Genomic DNA, 17391 nt, shown 5'->3' on the forward strand with positions numbered 1-17391 from the left:
GCTATTTTCTGGTATATATCACTTATTGATTGATTAACTTTTGAAGGGGGATGAAGAAAAGTGTTAACAAATCCAAACAATTGGGGATCCATCTCAGACTAATTTAAGTGGCCGCCACATTATACATTGTGGTAAATTATTATACTTTGGGGACTCTTCAGACCCCAGAGTGTTATAAGTGGAGGCCCAGAGGAAGATGAGAAAATCCTATACTCTCCTACCTTCAGCACTTTTGGGCCTCCTCACATGAGGATCTGGCGCTGTCCTGGTGAGGTCATGTGCCCGGGTCACCGCTGAGGCCTGTGATTTGGCCACAACTATCACACGGGCAAAAAATGCTTTGGATTTTGTACCCCTCCCCTGGGCCTCCATCTATTATAGCCTGGGGTGTTGAGAGATCCCTCAGTATAATAATTTCACTTCCAGTTTTAACCGTGGAATGGTGGGAGGTTCGCCCATCTCTAAGTAAGACCATGTAGTAAGAATGATGTAATAATATGTCATTATGTGCTACATAGACGTGAGATACAGTTACTTCAAGCTGTAAGAAGGGGTTACAGGAGCTTATTCACATTATACTGTGTCCACTACAGGAGAGAGCTGAATGGAGCGGCTGTCAGGTTTGTGATCATTTATCCAGCACATATCCACACAAACTGCTGTAAAGAGTTATTCAGCTCCTGCTCCAATCCACGCACAGAGAATATACAAGATCTACCCCGTATTATCTCCTCACATGTTATATCTTATTATCTACAGGAATGGTCTATATTTACATGGGACTTTATATGTTTTTACATTGACTTATCTTCCTTCCAATCATGTTCGTATAATATAGGATCCTCTCGGTGGAGATCTTCTGATCGACTCATCAAGGATGGATAGAGATAAGGACAAGATGGTGGAAAGTCTATTAAATATTACCCTAGAGATCCTGCACCAGCTTACTGGAGAGGTGAGAGATTCTGATGATGTCACATCATTCTTATTTTATTTTATTTTTTTTGATTGAAAATAGCTTTTATTCACAATCAGTCGTCAAGCAAAGTATTACAAAGTACTGCGACGCAGCGTATATGATACACCACTTACAATACTTGCATAATAGATAAATACAATCCCATACCTCATGGAGCAGGGCAAGGCAGAGTCCCAGGAAGAAATCTCCCTGAGTGCTCCACCTCGCCCTCCCCCATACCAGTACTTCCTAGCCCCACAGCATGCATGCATTCAACAACTAGCTATCTGACATGTGGAGGAGGGGGGAAGGGAGTAAACACAGTGCCTGAAGCTTTATTGAAGAACACACAGACATGAGGGAGCAAAACAATACCTATTCTAACTTAAACAATAGCACTGCCTGAGCACCCGAGCCAGCTTGGGGGAGGGAGGGGAGGGAAGGGAGGGGGAGGAGAGAGGGAAGACTGGCTTAGGGCTCTGTCAGTGCAACCACACCAAATACACAGTCCTGCAAAATCAAAAGCACAAAATGGAGGAAACAATCAGAAGAAAAAGTCCTTAGTCTTCGTCTTCGCCTCTCAGGCTGTCCAAGATGGTGTAGTCCCGCAACAGGCTATGGATGAGCCTGCAGCAGTCCTGAAAGGTGACTTGTTCCCTCCTGAGAACAAGCCTGTTTCTGGCGAACCAGATAGCGTCCTTGAAGCAGTTCAAGATGCGCCAGGCTTTCTCACAGTCAGTCTCTCTGTGGATCCCTGGGAACAGTCCATAAAAAAACGAATGGTAAGAAAGGTTGTTCTTGGGGACAGAGTCCTGAAAATCGTCCTCCAGGGCATCCAACAGACCCTGAGCAAACGAGCAGGCCCAGAAAAGATGGTGGGTGGTCTCCTCCTTGAAGGGACATCTGGGACAGTAGCGCGTCTTGCTCACGTTGCGGGCATGCATGAACAACCTCACCGCCAAACCTCCTTGCACGGCCATCCACGACATGTCCTTGTGCCCGTTGGTCAGCTGGGCTGAAGAGATGTTCTTCCAAACGACCTCCGCGGTTCCAGCCGGCAGCCCTGGGATCTCCTCAATGGTGTCCTTAGCTCGGATGAGCTTGTGGACCGTCTTGGGTTTCCAAAGGTCAGACTTGAGCCCCTCCAGCTGGTGCTCCCTCACGAACCGGGTGACGTCTCCATAGTACCAGGGGACGGTCCAGTTGTAAGGGACGGAGCTGTTCCACTTGTCCCATCCCAGGCGACGCCACAGGGGTAACAGGAACAAACGGGACATGGCTCGGCCTGCCGACTCCTTTCCGGTCATCAGGGACACAATCACAAACAAAGGTTAGTATCAACAGAGTGGGGATGTCGGGGACACCCTTACCTCCTTTGGACGGATCCTTGTACATGACGGCCCGCTTCACCCTGTCCATCTTCAAGCCCCAGATGAAGTGGAAGACGATCCTGTAGATGGCTTTGACCACGGTGTTGAGAGGTGGCCAGGCTTGCGCGGTGTACTGGAGCACAGGCAGGATCTCATTCCGCAGGACCAGCGTCTTCCTTTCCAGCGAAAGCTGTCTGAGGCTCCACAATCCAATCCTCTGGTTGCACTTTGCCAAACGCTCGTTCCAGGACTTCAGAGCCGCTCCCTCTTTCCGAACCAGACTCCCAGGATCTTGATGAAATCCGGTTGCACTGTGAAAGGAAGGGGAGAGGAGGTAGCCAGCTGCCAATCTTCGAAGAGCATGACCTCTGACTTCCCGCAGTTAACTTTTGCCCCGGAAGTCCGGCCAAACTTCTCGCAGGTCTGGACGAGCTCTGAGACCGATGATCTGTTGGAACAGAAGACGGTGACGTCGTCCATGTACAGCGAGCACTTGACCACGTGGTTCCCAGGTCCTGGTGCGGTGATCCCTTTAATCCCTGCATTCTGCCGGATAGACTCCGCGAAGATTTCTATAACACAAACAAAAAGAAGGGGTGAAAGAGGACAGCCTTGTCTGACCCCAGAGAGAACCGGAAAGGGGTCAGTCTTCCAGCCGTTCACCAACACCGAGCTGTGGATGTCAAAGTACATTAGGCTGACTTATACTTACATCATTCTTATCTATAGTAATAACAGATTATATGACCGGAGAGGTGAGAGATTCTGGGAATGTATATAGTGATATTTCTTAATGTGTCTCTCCATAAACAGGATTACACAGTAGTGAAGAAGACCTCTAGTGGGCGCTGTCAGGCTCCTGTGTCTGAAGGATGGGGGAAAACCCTGAGCCCAATCCCGGGGCCTCCACTTCACTCCCTGATACATGAGGAGATCAATGGACAGAAGATCCTAGAACTCACCAACCAGATCATTGAGCTGCTGACTGGAGAGGTGACACTGCTGGGAATCCTGGGACATTATACAGGAGGGCTATGGAGGGCTCTGGTGATGACTGTATCATTGTGTTGTCAGGTTCCTATAAGGTGTCAGGATGTCACTGTCTATTTCTCCATGGAGGAGTGGGAGTATTTAGAAGGACACAAGGATCAGTACAAGGAGGTGATGATGGAGGATCAGCAACCACTCATATCAGCAGGTAATAGACATGACTATATACACACGGCCTCTCATTATCTGTATGGAAAGAATGAATTCAGTCCCTGTATGTGTTTCCTCCAGTTCCATCCAGTAAGAGAACATCACCGGAGAGATGTCCCAGTCCTCTTCTACCACAGGACTGTAAGGAAGAAAATGTCCTCCAGGATGATCAGGTAGATGGAGATAAGGTAACATGACATGTAGAAGGGCTGTGAAGGTCTCGTGGTCAGTCTGGTTTTATCCCACAGAATTAGATGTTTTCTACTTGTGGAGATGGCAGATAAAGCTGACCATAGACATGACATGTTGTCTGGATCTTTTCAGTTTTCTGGCTATGGAGGCTGCTGGTTGGGATAAGAAACCAACATGGTGGATTTATCCAGGAGACCTGCAGCTATGTGGTCAGATATTTCCTGCTGTTATTTTTGGTGCTCATGATAATGAATGATCTTTTCTTCTCCTATAAAACATCCCACGTGACTTCTCCGTCCATCTGGTGACCTTTACAATATTTCTTTCACAGCTCAACAATATTATTGCTGGAGAGACCTATGTGAGGAGCAATGAGTGTAAGGAGAACGTTCCTACAGGTGAGTAGTTACTAGAGATGAGGAATTGCTTTATAATGAGCCGGGTTCGCTATGAATTTTTTAAATGGTTTGAGTTCAACCAAACCTACATTTTTTTGGGTTTGCCACCCACAAACCAATGTATTGCAAAATGACTGAACTACAGGCTGGAAATGCAAAGACAGGCCTGGGAGGCTTGGATGAGCTTCTAGCTGTCATGGCAATGGATTGGGGAACCAATGTTTCAGTTATTTTCCCTGTTAGTTTCTCCTATAATGGAGCAAAACAGGAGAAATAATAATACTTATGTGAACGGAGCGTAATCTATGTATGGACATTTTTATAGAGAAATGCTATAAAATCTCGATGTACTGTTAATGATATAACAGTCATACATTATAAAATCTGTTTTCTTCTTGGCAGATGACTGCACCAAGAGCTCAGAGGAACATGTCATATATTCTGATTGTAATGCAGATGACGGTGGTATCACACAAGATACATATGACAAACATGCCATTATTCCAGATATAACCTCAGCCCTTCACAGCAAAGGTCTATTATCTGATCCTTTTACACAGGCCCCATCTTCTGATTCATCACAGTCTGTGTCACAAGATAAAAGAAGCAGAGAGGGTGTTAAGCATCAAAGAACTCACACAGGGGAGAAGCCATATTCATGTTCAGAATGTGGAAAATGTTTTAGACTGAAAGCAGTGCTTGTGAGACATCAGGGGATTCACAGTGGGGAGAAGCCATATTCATGTTCAGAATGTGGGAAATGTTTTAGACAGAAAACAGAGATTGTGAGACATCAAAGGATTCACACTGGGGAGAAGCCATATTCATGTTCAGAATGTGGAAAATGTTTTAGACGGAAATCAGAGCTTGTGAGCCATCAGAGGATTCACACTTCGGAGAAGCCATATTCATGTTCAGAATGTGGAAAATGTTTTAGACATAAAAAAGTTCTTAGAATGCATCAGAAGATTCACACTGGGGAGAAGCCATATTCATGTTCAGAATGTGGGAAATGTTTTAGACAGAAAGCAGAGCTTGTGGTACATCAGAGAACTCACACAGAGGAGAAACCATATTCATGTTCAGAATGTGAGAAACGTTTTACACAGAAACCAAGTCTTGTTAAACATGCGAGAATTCACTCAGGGGAAAAGCCACATTCATGTTCAGAATGTGGGAAATGTTTCACAAGTACATCAAGTCTTATGAAGCATAAGATAATTCACACAGGGGAAAAGCCACATTCATGTTCAGAATGCGGGAAATGTTTTAGAGTGAAAGGAGAGCTTGTGATACATCAGAGAACTCACACAGGGGAAAAGCCACATTCATGTTCAGAATGTGGGAAATGTTTTAGAGTGAAAGAAGAGCTTGTGAGACATCAGAGGTTTCACACTGGGGAGAAGCCATATTCATGTTCAGAATGTGGGAAATGTTTTAAAACTAAATCATATATTGCAATACATGCGAGAACTCACACAGGGGAGAAGCCATATTCATGTTCAGAATGTGGGAAATGTTTTAGACAGAAATCAGAACTTGTGATACATTATAGGATGCACACTGGGGTGAAGCCATATTCATGTTCAGAATGTGGGAAATGTTTTACACAGAAACCAAGTCTTGTTAAACATGCGAGAACTCACTCAGGGGAAAAGCCACATTCATGTTCAGAATGTGGGAAATGTTTCACAAGTAAATCAATTCTTATGACACATAAGATAATTCACACAGGGGAGAAGCCACATTCATGTCCAGAATGTGGGAAATGTTTTGCTTGGAAATCAGGTCTTATTAGACATGAGAAAAGTAACACGAAGGGGAACCCAAGTTCATGATCAGAAAGTTGGATGTTGTGGATAGTCAACAAAAAGAAATTCATCAAGTTCTTGTTATACATCAGATAAGTCTTTTACATTCAGAATGTGGGAAATGTTTAACTTATAAAGTGGTTTTACTTTTTTTTAAGCTTTCACTATAAAAACCAAATATTTTGACTGCAATAAATTTTACATTTTTCAATTGATTGAGCCATTTAGGGACTTATTTTCTGTGGGATGAGCTGTAGCTTTTATCTGTACTCTTTGGGGTATATTAACCGGTTAAGGACCAGGCACAGAAGTGTGTTAAGGACCGGGCCTCTTTTTTCAAAACTGACATGTGTCACTTTAAATGGCAATAACTTTGAGACGCTTTAACTTACACAAGTGATTTTGAGACTGTTTTTTCGTAACACATTATACTTCATGTTAGTGGTAAACACTAATCAATATTTTTGTATCCTATTAATATTATAAATGTCAAATGTTTGTGGGTTTGTGACTTTGGATGTTCGGATGTTTGGCGGTCAATCACGCAAAACTCGCTCCACTGATTTGGCTGAAATTTTCCACAAACATAGTTACTACACTGGATTGCGCAATAGGCTACTTTTCATCACAATAGCGCACATACGTTTTTCCCAGGACCCCCACAAAACCCAAACTCACATCACTATCTCTGCAATCTCACACACTTTGGACCATAGCAAGCCACAAAATTCATATTACCCTCTACAGCAGAGGTCAGCAACCCCTGGCACATGTGCCAAGAGTGGCACTCCTGCCATATTTCACTGGCATGCCAGCAGCACAGGACCTGCAAGAGTTAAATGAAGTTCGAGTCTCTTCAGTGCTCTGCTAGAGCTGAGGCATAAGGACACTCCCCTTTGAGAGGGGTGCAGGAAACCCAGGGGGTGGAGCTTAATCGCTCAAGTCTCTGCCTGCCTGCTATAATGATAGCTCCTGTCATCTGCACCCTGCAAACATTCTCCGAGGAGGACAGGAAGCTGCAAGCAAACTGAAAGTAAGAAACACACAGCTACCTTCCTTTAGTTCCTATTCTCATTAATGTCAGCCATTTGGGGTTATTAGTTTAGTCTTAGTAACTCCATGTGCCTCACATTAATAGGAATAAACCCCATCATGTCCCTCATATTAACCCCTGTGTGCCTCACATTAATAGGAATAAACCCCATCATGTACCTCATATTAACCCCTGTGTGTCCCATATAAAGGTTACTAATATGTGAGACATATGGAGGTACTAATAAAAGACCTCAGTAATGAAGATACTTAATTATTACATCCAAGTCTCTCACATATCAGTAACTAGAGATGAGCGAGTACTGTTCGGATCAGCCGATCCGAACAGCACGCTCCATAGAAATGAATGGATGCACCTGGTACTTCCGCTTGGACGTAGCCGGCGCGCTTAACCCCCCGCGTGCCGGCTACATCCATTCATTTCTATGCGAGCGTGCTGTTCGGATCGGCTGATCCGAACATTACTCGCTCATCTCTCTCAGTAACTCTTACACAGGGGTTAATGTGAGGGACACTATGGGGTTAATTGCTATTAATAAGAGGCACATGAAGTTGCTAAACTGCCATGCACAGGGCCAGACTTTATGTTGCTTGCTCAAGAGTATCCTGTGCCCAAAACTTACATGTACTGGCGGAAAGTAACAAATCATACAATGTCGTATATCCAAGTATATTAACCTGAAATACCTCTGTCCCAAAGACACTATGTACAGTTTCTCAGAACACCGTATAGCAGCTGAAATACAAATTACGTTCAACACAAAAGTCTCACGTATTCTCAGAATTACAGCAAAAACAAGATACACAGTTACATTTTATATCCTATACCTCATACACACTACTAAAACCTTACCTGCACCTGTATTTACCCACTTCTGCAATCACTGCAGACGAAGTCGCGGGTACCAGCTAGTTTATTTTTTTTAAAACTAGGAAATTTGATGGAAATTTGGAAAAAATTGCAATTTTCAAAATGTGAAATTCTCTGCTTTTTAGGCAGATAGTCATACCATCCAAATACATGAATAAATATTATCTCCCATATCTCTGCTTTATATTGCCATTATCTTTTGATTGTCTTTTAATTTATTTTGGACGTTACAAGGCTTACAAGTGTAACAGCGATTTTCCAGATTTACAAGAAAATTCCCCAAACTAATTTTTTAGGGACCAGATCAGTTCTGAAAGGAATTATAAAGGCTTGTATAATAGAAACCCCCATAAATCACCTCATTTTCAAAACTACACCCCTCAAATTATTCAAAACAGCATTTGGGATGTTTGTTAACCCTTTAAGCATTTCATAAGAATAAAAATATGGAGGTGAAATTTAGACTTTAAATTTTTTTTCACTAATACATTCATTTAGACCTAAACTTAACACATTCACAAAGGGTTAAAGGAGAAAATGCATCTCAGATTTTGTTATGCAATTTCTCCCGTACACAGAAATACCCCACATGTGGGTGTAAACTGATTTTTGGGCACACGGCAGTGCATGGAAGGGAAGGAGCGACACTGGGTGTTTGAACAGCATATTTTGCTGGAATAATTTTCAGGCACCGTGTCTCATTTGCAGAGCCCCTAGAGTACCAAAACAATGGAAACCCCCAAAAGTGACCCAATTTTAGAATCTACACCCCTCACAGAATTCATCAAGGGGTATAGTGAGCATTTAGACCCTACAGTTGTTTCACGGATTTTACTAACATTGGAATGTGTAAATGAAAAATTACTAAAATGTCACTTTATCCCCAAAGTTTTCATTTTCACAAGGGGTTAAAGGAGTAAAAGCCCCCCACAGTTTGTTAAACAATTTCTCCTGAACATGGCAATACCCCATATGTGGCCATAATCTGCTGTATGGGAACATGGAGGGGCTTGGAATGGAAGGAGCGCTATTTGGCTTTTGGATGGCAGATTTTGCTGGAATCATTTTTACGTGCCACGTCGCATTTGCAGAGCCCCTAGAGTACCAATACAGTGGAAAACCCCTAAAAGTGACCCCATTTTGGAAACTACACCCCCCACAGAACATATCAAAGGGTAGAGTGAGCATTTTGACCCTACAGCTGTTTCACAGATTTTATTAACATTGGGACATGAAAATGAAAATTTACTTTTTTTCCAACAAACTGTCAATTTAGCCCCAAATTTATCGCTCCTTCACATCTGCGTCCAAATTTTTCATTTTCACAAGAGGATAAAGGAGAAAAAGCTCCCTAAAGTTTGTTACACAATTTCTCCTGAACACAGAAATGCCCCATATGTGGTAATAATCTGCTGTATGGGAACATGGTGGGGCTCAGAATGGAAAGAGCGCTATTTGGCTTTTGAAGGGCAGATTTTGCTGAAATATTTTTCAGGTGCCATGTCGCATTTGCAGAGCCCCTAAAGTATCAATACAGTGGAAACCCCCTAAAAGTGACCCCATTTTGGAAACTACCCCCTCATAGAATTTATCTAGGGGTTTGGTGAGCATTTTGGCCTCACAGCTGATTCACAGATTTTATTAACAATGGACGTAAAAATTAAAAAAAATTTTTTACTTTTTCATGTGTCCATTTAGGACACTTGAATCAGTTGATGCTTTGATGAAAGCATCAACTGATTTTTGCATTGTAGCTTGCAGGACACAGCATTCAGTGTCCTGCAAGCTACAGAGGAAGTAAGCTGCATCGCTCACTTCCTCCATCGTCCGGCAGGGTCAACCAGGTATGTGGGGGCTCCGGGAGCCTGGGGTCACTGGCCAGACCCCAGGCTACCTTTTACTCATATCGGCACCCCCCGATCTCGCCGCGGGGGGTGCCGATCGGGTTAAATTTTCAGCGGATTCCTTTCGATCGCGCCATGATGTTTCACGGCACAATCGAAAGGGTTAAAACGTCCAGTCGGACTCCGTTCCGACTGGACGTTATTGAGGGGGGGGTTTAGGTGTTAGTAACTAAATGATCTTGAAGTCTTCGTTCTTTCTTTCTTCTCCTCCTTAGCTGCTATGGGCCCCTAGTATATCTTCTCTTCTCAGCATATGTGTGTCTACTTCCATAATATATTCCTGTGTAATATCCTGTATCTGTATTACTATGCTGCTGTAACATGCTGAAATATCCCCTCTGTGGGACTATTAAAGGATGATCTTACCTTATTACTAGTAGAATACCCGCGGCTTTGCTCGCGGAAAATATGTTAAATTGTTGGTTATGCTAGCTAAAGTAAAAATTTTCTGTAGCATTTTACTAATTTGTCATAACATTGATGTAAACAACAACTTTTTTTTATTTCAACATCTTTATTGATTTTACATATTCAATACATATTATGTATTACACTATTTTTTTAACTATTTTTTTTATCAAAAATTTTAATTTCTGACCCTTACACAAACATATAAAACATTTACACCCAATTAACAACATAGTGCAGCCCTTCCCCCCTCCCTCCAGTGTCATCTATAAGTAGTTCACGGACAAAAGAGTAAAATTGGTTTACAGTTACACAACAATCTATTGTGGTGCTTTTTGGTACAATGTTTCCGGTTTTACCTTCAGGTGCATACCTGTATATGAAAAGATTTTGGGGGTTACCCACTATAGAGCAAGCAAGGTAAAACTGTTTATGTGAGAAACACAGGCTCTCCAAAATAATGGCGGCTACTTTAAGTGATTAACCTTGTGCTTTGATTATAGTCACAGCAAATGCAAGTCGGATTGGGAACTGCAGACTCTTAAAATTGAAGGGCATGTCGCTTGGTAGCAAAGGAATACGCGGAATGAAAACATTTGCTCCCTTAGAGTTTCCCATAAGAATAGTGTCTTCAATAACATTGGGCAAGAGACTCTTTATGCACAATCTTGTGCCGTTACACATTTTTGGTGGGTCAAAGGTCCAAAGCAAAATTATTGTGGCTCCTATTTTTAAAGTGAGCTTATGTGGTGGCGTTCCAGGAGGCTCCAAAGAATTCAGGAACTCCAATGGATACATTACGTCTTATTCACTCTCCATGACTGAATCAATGGACATGTATGTGGTTGCTAGACCAGGCAGCCTTCCCTGAATTAGTAGGTTTATGGAGCTGACACACTCAATTTTAGGCGCAAGGATTGCACGTTCACAAAGCCACTGATGGTTGTTACAATTGTTACAAATATCAGGGAAAACTTGGTCAATAAGCTCCAATACCGAAGATGTCATTTCACAAAAATCTTTCGTAAAGGACCAGTATTGGAATCAGTAGGGAACATGTCATTTCCAAGACATAGCAGCTGGTGTGTAAACTTGTCCGCAGTTGTATTTCCCATCAAATGAACCCACATAGTAGTAGTAAGAGTTTGATTCTGAACATGTATCCACAGATAAGAAGATTTTAGACAGGCATTCATCTTACACGCTGATGATACTCCCTTAAGAACAGGTAACGTCTGGCAGAAGTCACCAGCAAAAAATACAATTCCCCCATTAAACTATCGGTTCCCCGCAGATCTTTCAGGCTGTGATCAAGGGCCTTGATTGCTTTCTTTTGCACCATGGTACATTCATCCCAAACAATTACTTTGCAAGTACCTTAATTTTTCCAGAGCCCTTAGGCTGGGTTCAGATGGGGCTTTTTGGACCAGATTTTGATGCAGAGGCCGCCTCAGAGTCGGGTCCAAAAAACAGCTAGCCATGGGGCAACACGGTGGCTCAGTGGTTAGCACTGCAGCCTTGCAGCGCTGGAGTCCTGTGTTCGAATCCTGCCAGGAACAACATCTGCAAGGAGTTTGTATGTTTTCCCCGTGCTTGTGTGGATTTCCTCCCATTCTACAAAAGACATAGCTAGGTTCCTAGGAGCCCTGACAGTGTAATACACTATGTTATATAGATAGGATCATAGGAGCCCTGACAGTGTCATATACTATGTATTATAGATAGGTTCCTAGGAGCCCTGAAAGTGTCATACACTATGTTATATAGATAGGATCATAGGAGCCCTGACAGTGTTATACACTATGTCTTATAGATAGGTTCATAGGAGCCCTGACAGTGTTCTATACTATGTTTTATAGATAGGTTCCTAGGAGCCCTGACAGTGTTATACACTATGTATTATAGATAGGTTCCTAGGAGCTCTGACAGTGTCATTCACTATGTTTTATAGATAGGTTCCTAGGAGCCCTGACAGTGTTCTACACTATGGTTTATAGATAGGTTCCTAGGAGCCCTGACAGTGTTCTATACTATGTTTTATAGATAAGTTCCTAGGAGCCCTGACAGTGTTCTACGCTATGGTTTATAGATAGGTTCCTAGGAGCCCTGACAGTGTTCTATACTATGTTTTATAGATAGGTTCCTAGGAGCTCTGACAGTGTCATTCACTATGTTATATAGATGGGTACCTAGGAGCCCTGACAGTCTCATACATTATGTTTAGTGATAGGTTCCTAGGAGCCCTGACAGTGTCATACACTATGTTTTATAGATAGGTTCCTAGGAGCCCTGACAGTGTTATACACTATGTTTTATAGATAGGTTCCTAGGAGCCCTGATAGTATTCTACACTATGTTTTATAGATAGGTTCCTAGGAGCCTTTTGCACCATGGTACATTCATCCCAAACAATTACTTTGCAAGTACCTTAATTTTTCCAGAGCCCTTAGGCTGGGTTCAGATGGGGTTTTTTGGACCAGATTTTGATGCGGAGGCCGCCTCAGAGTCGGGTCCAAAAAACAGCTAGCCATGGGGCAACACAGTGGCTCAGTGGTTAGCACTGCAGCCTTGCAGTGCTGGAGTCCTGGGTTCGAATCCCGCCAGGAACAACATCTGCAAGGAGTTTGTATGTTTTCCCCGTGCTTGTGTGGATTTCCTCCCATTCTACAAAAGACATAGCTAGGTTCCTAGGAGCCCTGACAGTGCTTTACACTATCTTATGTAGATAGGTTCCTAGGAGCCCTGACAGTGTAATACACTATGTTATATAGATAGGATCATAGGAGCCCTGACAGTGTTATACACTATGTTTTATAGAATGGTTCCTAGGAGTTCTGACAGTGTCATACACTATGATTTATAGATGGGTTCATAGGAGCCCTGACAGTGTCATACACTATGTTTTATAGATAGGTTCCTAGGAGCCCTGACAGTGTTCTACACTATGTTTTATATTGCAATGCAAGGAACATGTATTGAGATAGTCAAGACCTATAAGTATCTGGGCGTGCTCCTCAATAATAAACTAGACTGGGCTGATCACCTGGAGGCGCTGCACAGAATGGGTCACAGCAGACTCTACCTGCTCAGGAGGCTGAGGGCCTTTGGAGTCCAGGATCCACTTCTTAGGGCCTTTTTCAACTCTGTGGTTGCTTCAGCCATCTTTTTCGGTGTGGCCTGCTGGGGGAGCAGTATATCAACCAGGGACAGAAATAGACTTGACAGGCTAATCAGAAGGGCCAGCTCTGTCCTTGGGAGCCCCTTGGACCCAGTACAGGTGGTGGGTGACAGAAGGACACTGTCCGTGGTGAGCTCCATGCGGGAGAACAAATCCCACCCCATGTATGAGACCTTGATGGCACTTAGCAGCACTGTAAGTGACCGTCTGCTTCACCCCAAGTGTGAGAAGGAGCTATCGCAAGTCCTTCCTTCCAACCGCGACCAGGCTGTATAATCTACATCAGACCAAGCGAAGACACTCCGCACAGAGAACTAATGATTATGACTATGAAGTCTTCCTCCTTTCTCTTTTGTCCCTTAGCTGCTATGGACTCCTAGTATATCTTCTCTTCTCAGCATATGTGTGTCTGCTTCCGTAATATATTACTGTGTATTCTCCTGTATCTGTATTACTAGGCTGCTGTAACATACTGAAATTTCTCCACTGTGGGACTATTAAAGGATTATCTTATCTTAGCAGGAGTACCCAGCTTTGCACAGGTATATTTCATTTTTTGTGTAGTTGTGTAGTGGCCCCATAAGAATTGTCCAGTTTTGCAATGGTGTATTTTGTATATCGTTTGTGTATGTATTCATAAGCATCTCAGTTCGGATATCAGTGAAAAATGGAGACCTGGAGTAAAGCTGTGTTTATGTGACCTTGTGTAACACTGTCATCCACAGTGCCCTGCCCCTTTAAAGCTGACATAAAGCAGTGAAGAAAAATGGCTGAGTTGCTATGGAAACCTGGAGTAAATCGCTAATATGTGGTACTCTGTGCAGAGCTGTGTATCTAATCCTCTGGCGTGTGGTATTGTGTGAAGACGCGTGTATCTAATCCTCTGTCGCTTGGTACTGTGTGCATACGCGCATATCTAATGCTCCGGCTTGTGGTACTGTGTGCAGACATGCATATTTAAAGGGGCTCTATCAGCAAAAGTATGCTGAATGAGCCCCACATATGCGTGAATAGCTTTTAAAACCGCTATTCAAGCACCGCTAATGTTATTTTAAACCCCCCTCCCGTTTTAAAAGAAAACTATAAAACATATACTGTATGTAAATCATACCTTAGCGTGCACGCTGGGCGGTGATGCACGATCCGAGGTCATCTTCTGGCACGCCTTCCTCTTCTTTCTTCTTCTTTCGGCGACATCCTCCATTCCTGGCTCTTCCCCGGCTTCATCGTCGTCTTCTTTCAGTGGTTCAAATCCAAGTGGATGAAATCCGGCGCGTGCGCAAAGCTATTCAGAAAAATGGCGCCGGAGCGTGCGCAGTAGCTCCAGAGGGAGCGCTACTGCACACGCGCCAGATTTGAACCAATCGGATTTGAACCGCCGAAAGAAGACGACAATGAAGCCAGGGAAGAGCCAGGAATGGAGGGCGTTGCTGAAAGAAGAAGAAAGAAGAGGAAGGCGTGCTAGAAGATGACGTCGGATTGTTCATCACCGCGCAGCGTGCACACTAAGGTATGATTTACATATATGTTTTTATAGTTTTATTTCAAAATGGAACAGGGGTTTAAAATAATATTAGTGGTGCCTTAATAGCTTTTTTAAAAGCTAATCACGCATATGTGGGGCTCATACAGCATAATTTTGCTGATACTACCCTTTTAATCCTCTAGCATGTGGTACTGTGTGCAGACACACGTATCTAATCCTTTGCTGTGTGGTACTGTGTGCAGACGCGTGTACAGTGTTGGCCAAAAGTATTGGCACCCCTGCAATTCTGTCAGATAATACTCATTTTCTTCCAGAAAATGATTGCAATTACAAATTCTTTGGTATTATTATCTTCATTTAATTTGTCTTCAATGGAAAACCACAAAAAGAATTGTCAAAAAGCCAAAATGGATATAATTCAACACCAAACCTAAAAAAGGGGGTGGCCAAAAGTATTGGCACTGTTTGAAAAAAATCATGTGATGCTTCTCTAATTTGTGTAATTAACAGCACCTGTTACTTACCTGAGGCACCTAACAGGTGGTGGCAATAACTAAATCACACTTGCAGCCAGTTGAAATGGATTAAAGTTGACTCAACCTCTGTCCTGTCTCCTTGTGTGTACCACATTAAGCATGGAGAAAAGAAAGAAGACCAAAGAACTGTCTGAGGACTTGAGAAGCAAAATTGTGAGGAAGCATGAGCAATCTCAAGGCTACAAGTCCATCTCCAAAGACCTGAATGTTCCTGTGTCTACCGTGCACAGTGTCATCAAGAAGTGTAAAGCCCATGGCACTGTGGCTAACCTCCCTAGATGTGGATGGAAAAGAAAAATTGACGAGAGAAACCTAAAAAAGGGGGTGGCCAAAAGTATTGGCACTGTTTGAAAAAAATCATGTGATGCTTCTCTAATTTGTGTAATTAACAGCACCTGTTACTTACCTGAGGCACCTAACAGGTGGTGGCAATAACTAAATCACACTTGCAGCCAGTTGAAATGGATTAAAGTTGACTCAACCTCTGTCCTGTCTCCTTGTGTGTACCACATTAAGCATGGAGAAAAGAAAGAAGACCAAAGAACTGTCTGAGGACTTGAGAAGCAAAATTGTGAGGAAGCATGAGCAATCTCAAGGCTACAAGTCCATCTCCAAAGACCTGAATGTTCCTGTGTCTACCGTGCACAGTGTCATCAAGAAGTGTAAAGCCCATGGCACTGTGGCTAACCTCCCTAGATGTGGATGGAAAAGAAAAATTGACGAGAGATTTCAACGCAAGATTGTGCGGATGGTGGATAAAGAACCTCGACTAACATCCAAACAAGTTCAAGCTGACCCCACTTCTTACCCAGAGACAGAAAAAAGCCAGGCTGGAGTTTGCCAAAACTTACCTGAGAAAGCCAAAAACGTTTTGGAAGAATGTTCTCTGGTCAGATGAGACAAAAGTAGGAAAAGGCATTAACATAGAGTTTACAGGAAAAAAAAGAGGCCTTCAAAAAAAAGAAGACGCCCCCTACAGTCAGACATGGTGGAGGGTCCCTGATGTTTTGGTGTTGCTTTGCTGCCTCTGGACTGCTTCACCGTGTGCATGGCATTATGAATAGATATGAGCGAACACTGTTCGGATCAGCCGATCCGAACAGCACGCTCCCATAGAAATGAATGGAAGCACCTGGCACGCAGACTTTGCCAGCGGCTGGCTGCTTAACCCCCCGCGTGCCGGCCACTTCCATTAATTTATATGGGAGTGTGCTGTGAGCTTGCTGTTCAGAACGGCTGTTCAGAACAGTGTTCGCTCATCTCTAATTATGAAGTCTGAAGACTACCAACACATTGTGCAGCATAATGTAGGGCCCAGTGTGAGAAAGCTGGGTCTCCCTCAGAGGTCAGGGGTCTTCCAGCAGGACAATGACCCAAAACACACTTCAATAAGCTCTAGAAAATGGTGGTGAGAGAAAACCCTGGAGACTTGTAAAGTGGCAGCAATGAGTCCAGCCCTGAATCCCATAGAACACCTGTGGGGGAGGGGGAGAGATCTCTTGGTGGCAGTTTGGAGAAGGCCCCCTTCACATCTCAGGGGGGACCTGGAGCAGTTTGCCAAAGAGGAATGGTCTAAAATTCCAGCAGAGCCTTGTAAGAAACTCATTGCTGGTTAGCGGAAGCGGTTGTCCGCAGTTATTGTGTCTAAAGGTTGTGCTACCAAGTATTAGGCTGAGGGCGCCAATACTTCTGTCCGGCCCATTTTTGGAGTTTTGTGTAAAATGATCAATGATTTGACTTTTTTTTCATTCTCTTTTGTGTTTTTTCATTGCAAGCAAAATGAATGACGATATTACCAAAGAGTTTGTGCTTGTGATCATTATCTGGGAGACGAGTATTATCTGACAGAATTGCAGGGGGGCCAATACTTTTGGCCAACACTGTATATACCCAGATCGCCGGGGCTGTCATGTGACCGTCCCAGGCACATTTTCAGATTTTCCAGTGACATTCCGTTTCCCTGTTTCTAGAAACGGAACTTTATCAATATTAACCCCACCTCCATCCCATTATACTTACCTGTCTT

General features: G+C 43.3%; 1 protein-coding gene across 1 annotated transcript in view; it reads left to right on the plus strand.

Annotated features, from left to right (window-relative positions):
• The window catches only part of LOC142210251 (uncharacterized), a 180963-nt gene that overhangs the window by 32442 nt on the left and 131130 nt on the right, over nt 1-17391 (plus strand). The window contains exons 5-6 of the mRNA XM_075279287.1: nt 4731-5151; nt 5236-5888. Of these exons, the coding sequence (XP_075135388.1) occupies nt 4731-5151; nt 5236-5888 (1074 nt within the window). The remainder of the gene's footprint in view (nt 1-4730; nt 5152-5235; nt 5889-17391) is intronic.

The sequence above is a fragment of the Leptodactylus fuscus genome, chromosome 6 (assembly GCF_031893055.1).
Source record: "Leptodactylus fuscus isolate aLepFus1 chromosome 6, aLepFus1.hap2, whole genome shotgun sequence".
In the NCBI taxonomy this organism is placed as follows: Eukaryota; Metazoa; Chordata; class Amphibia; order Anura; family Leptodactylidae; genus Leptodactylus; species Leptodactylus fuscus.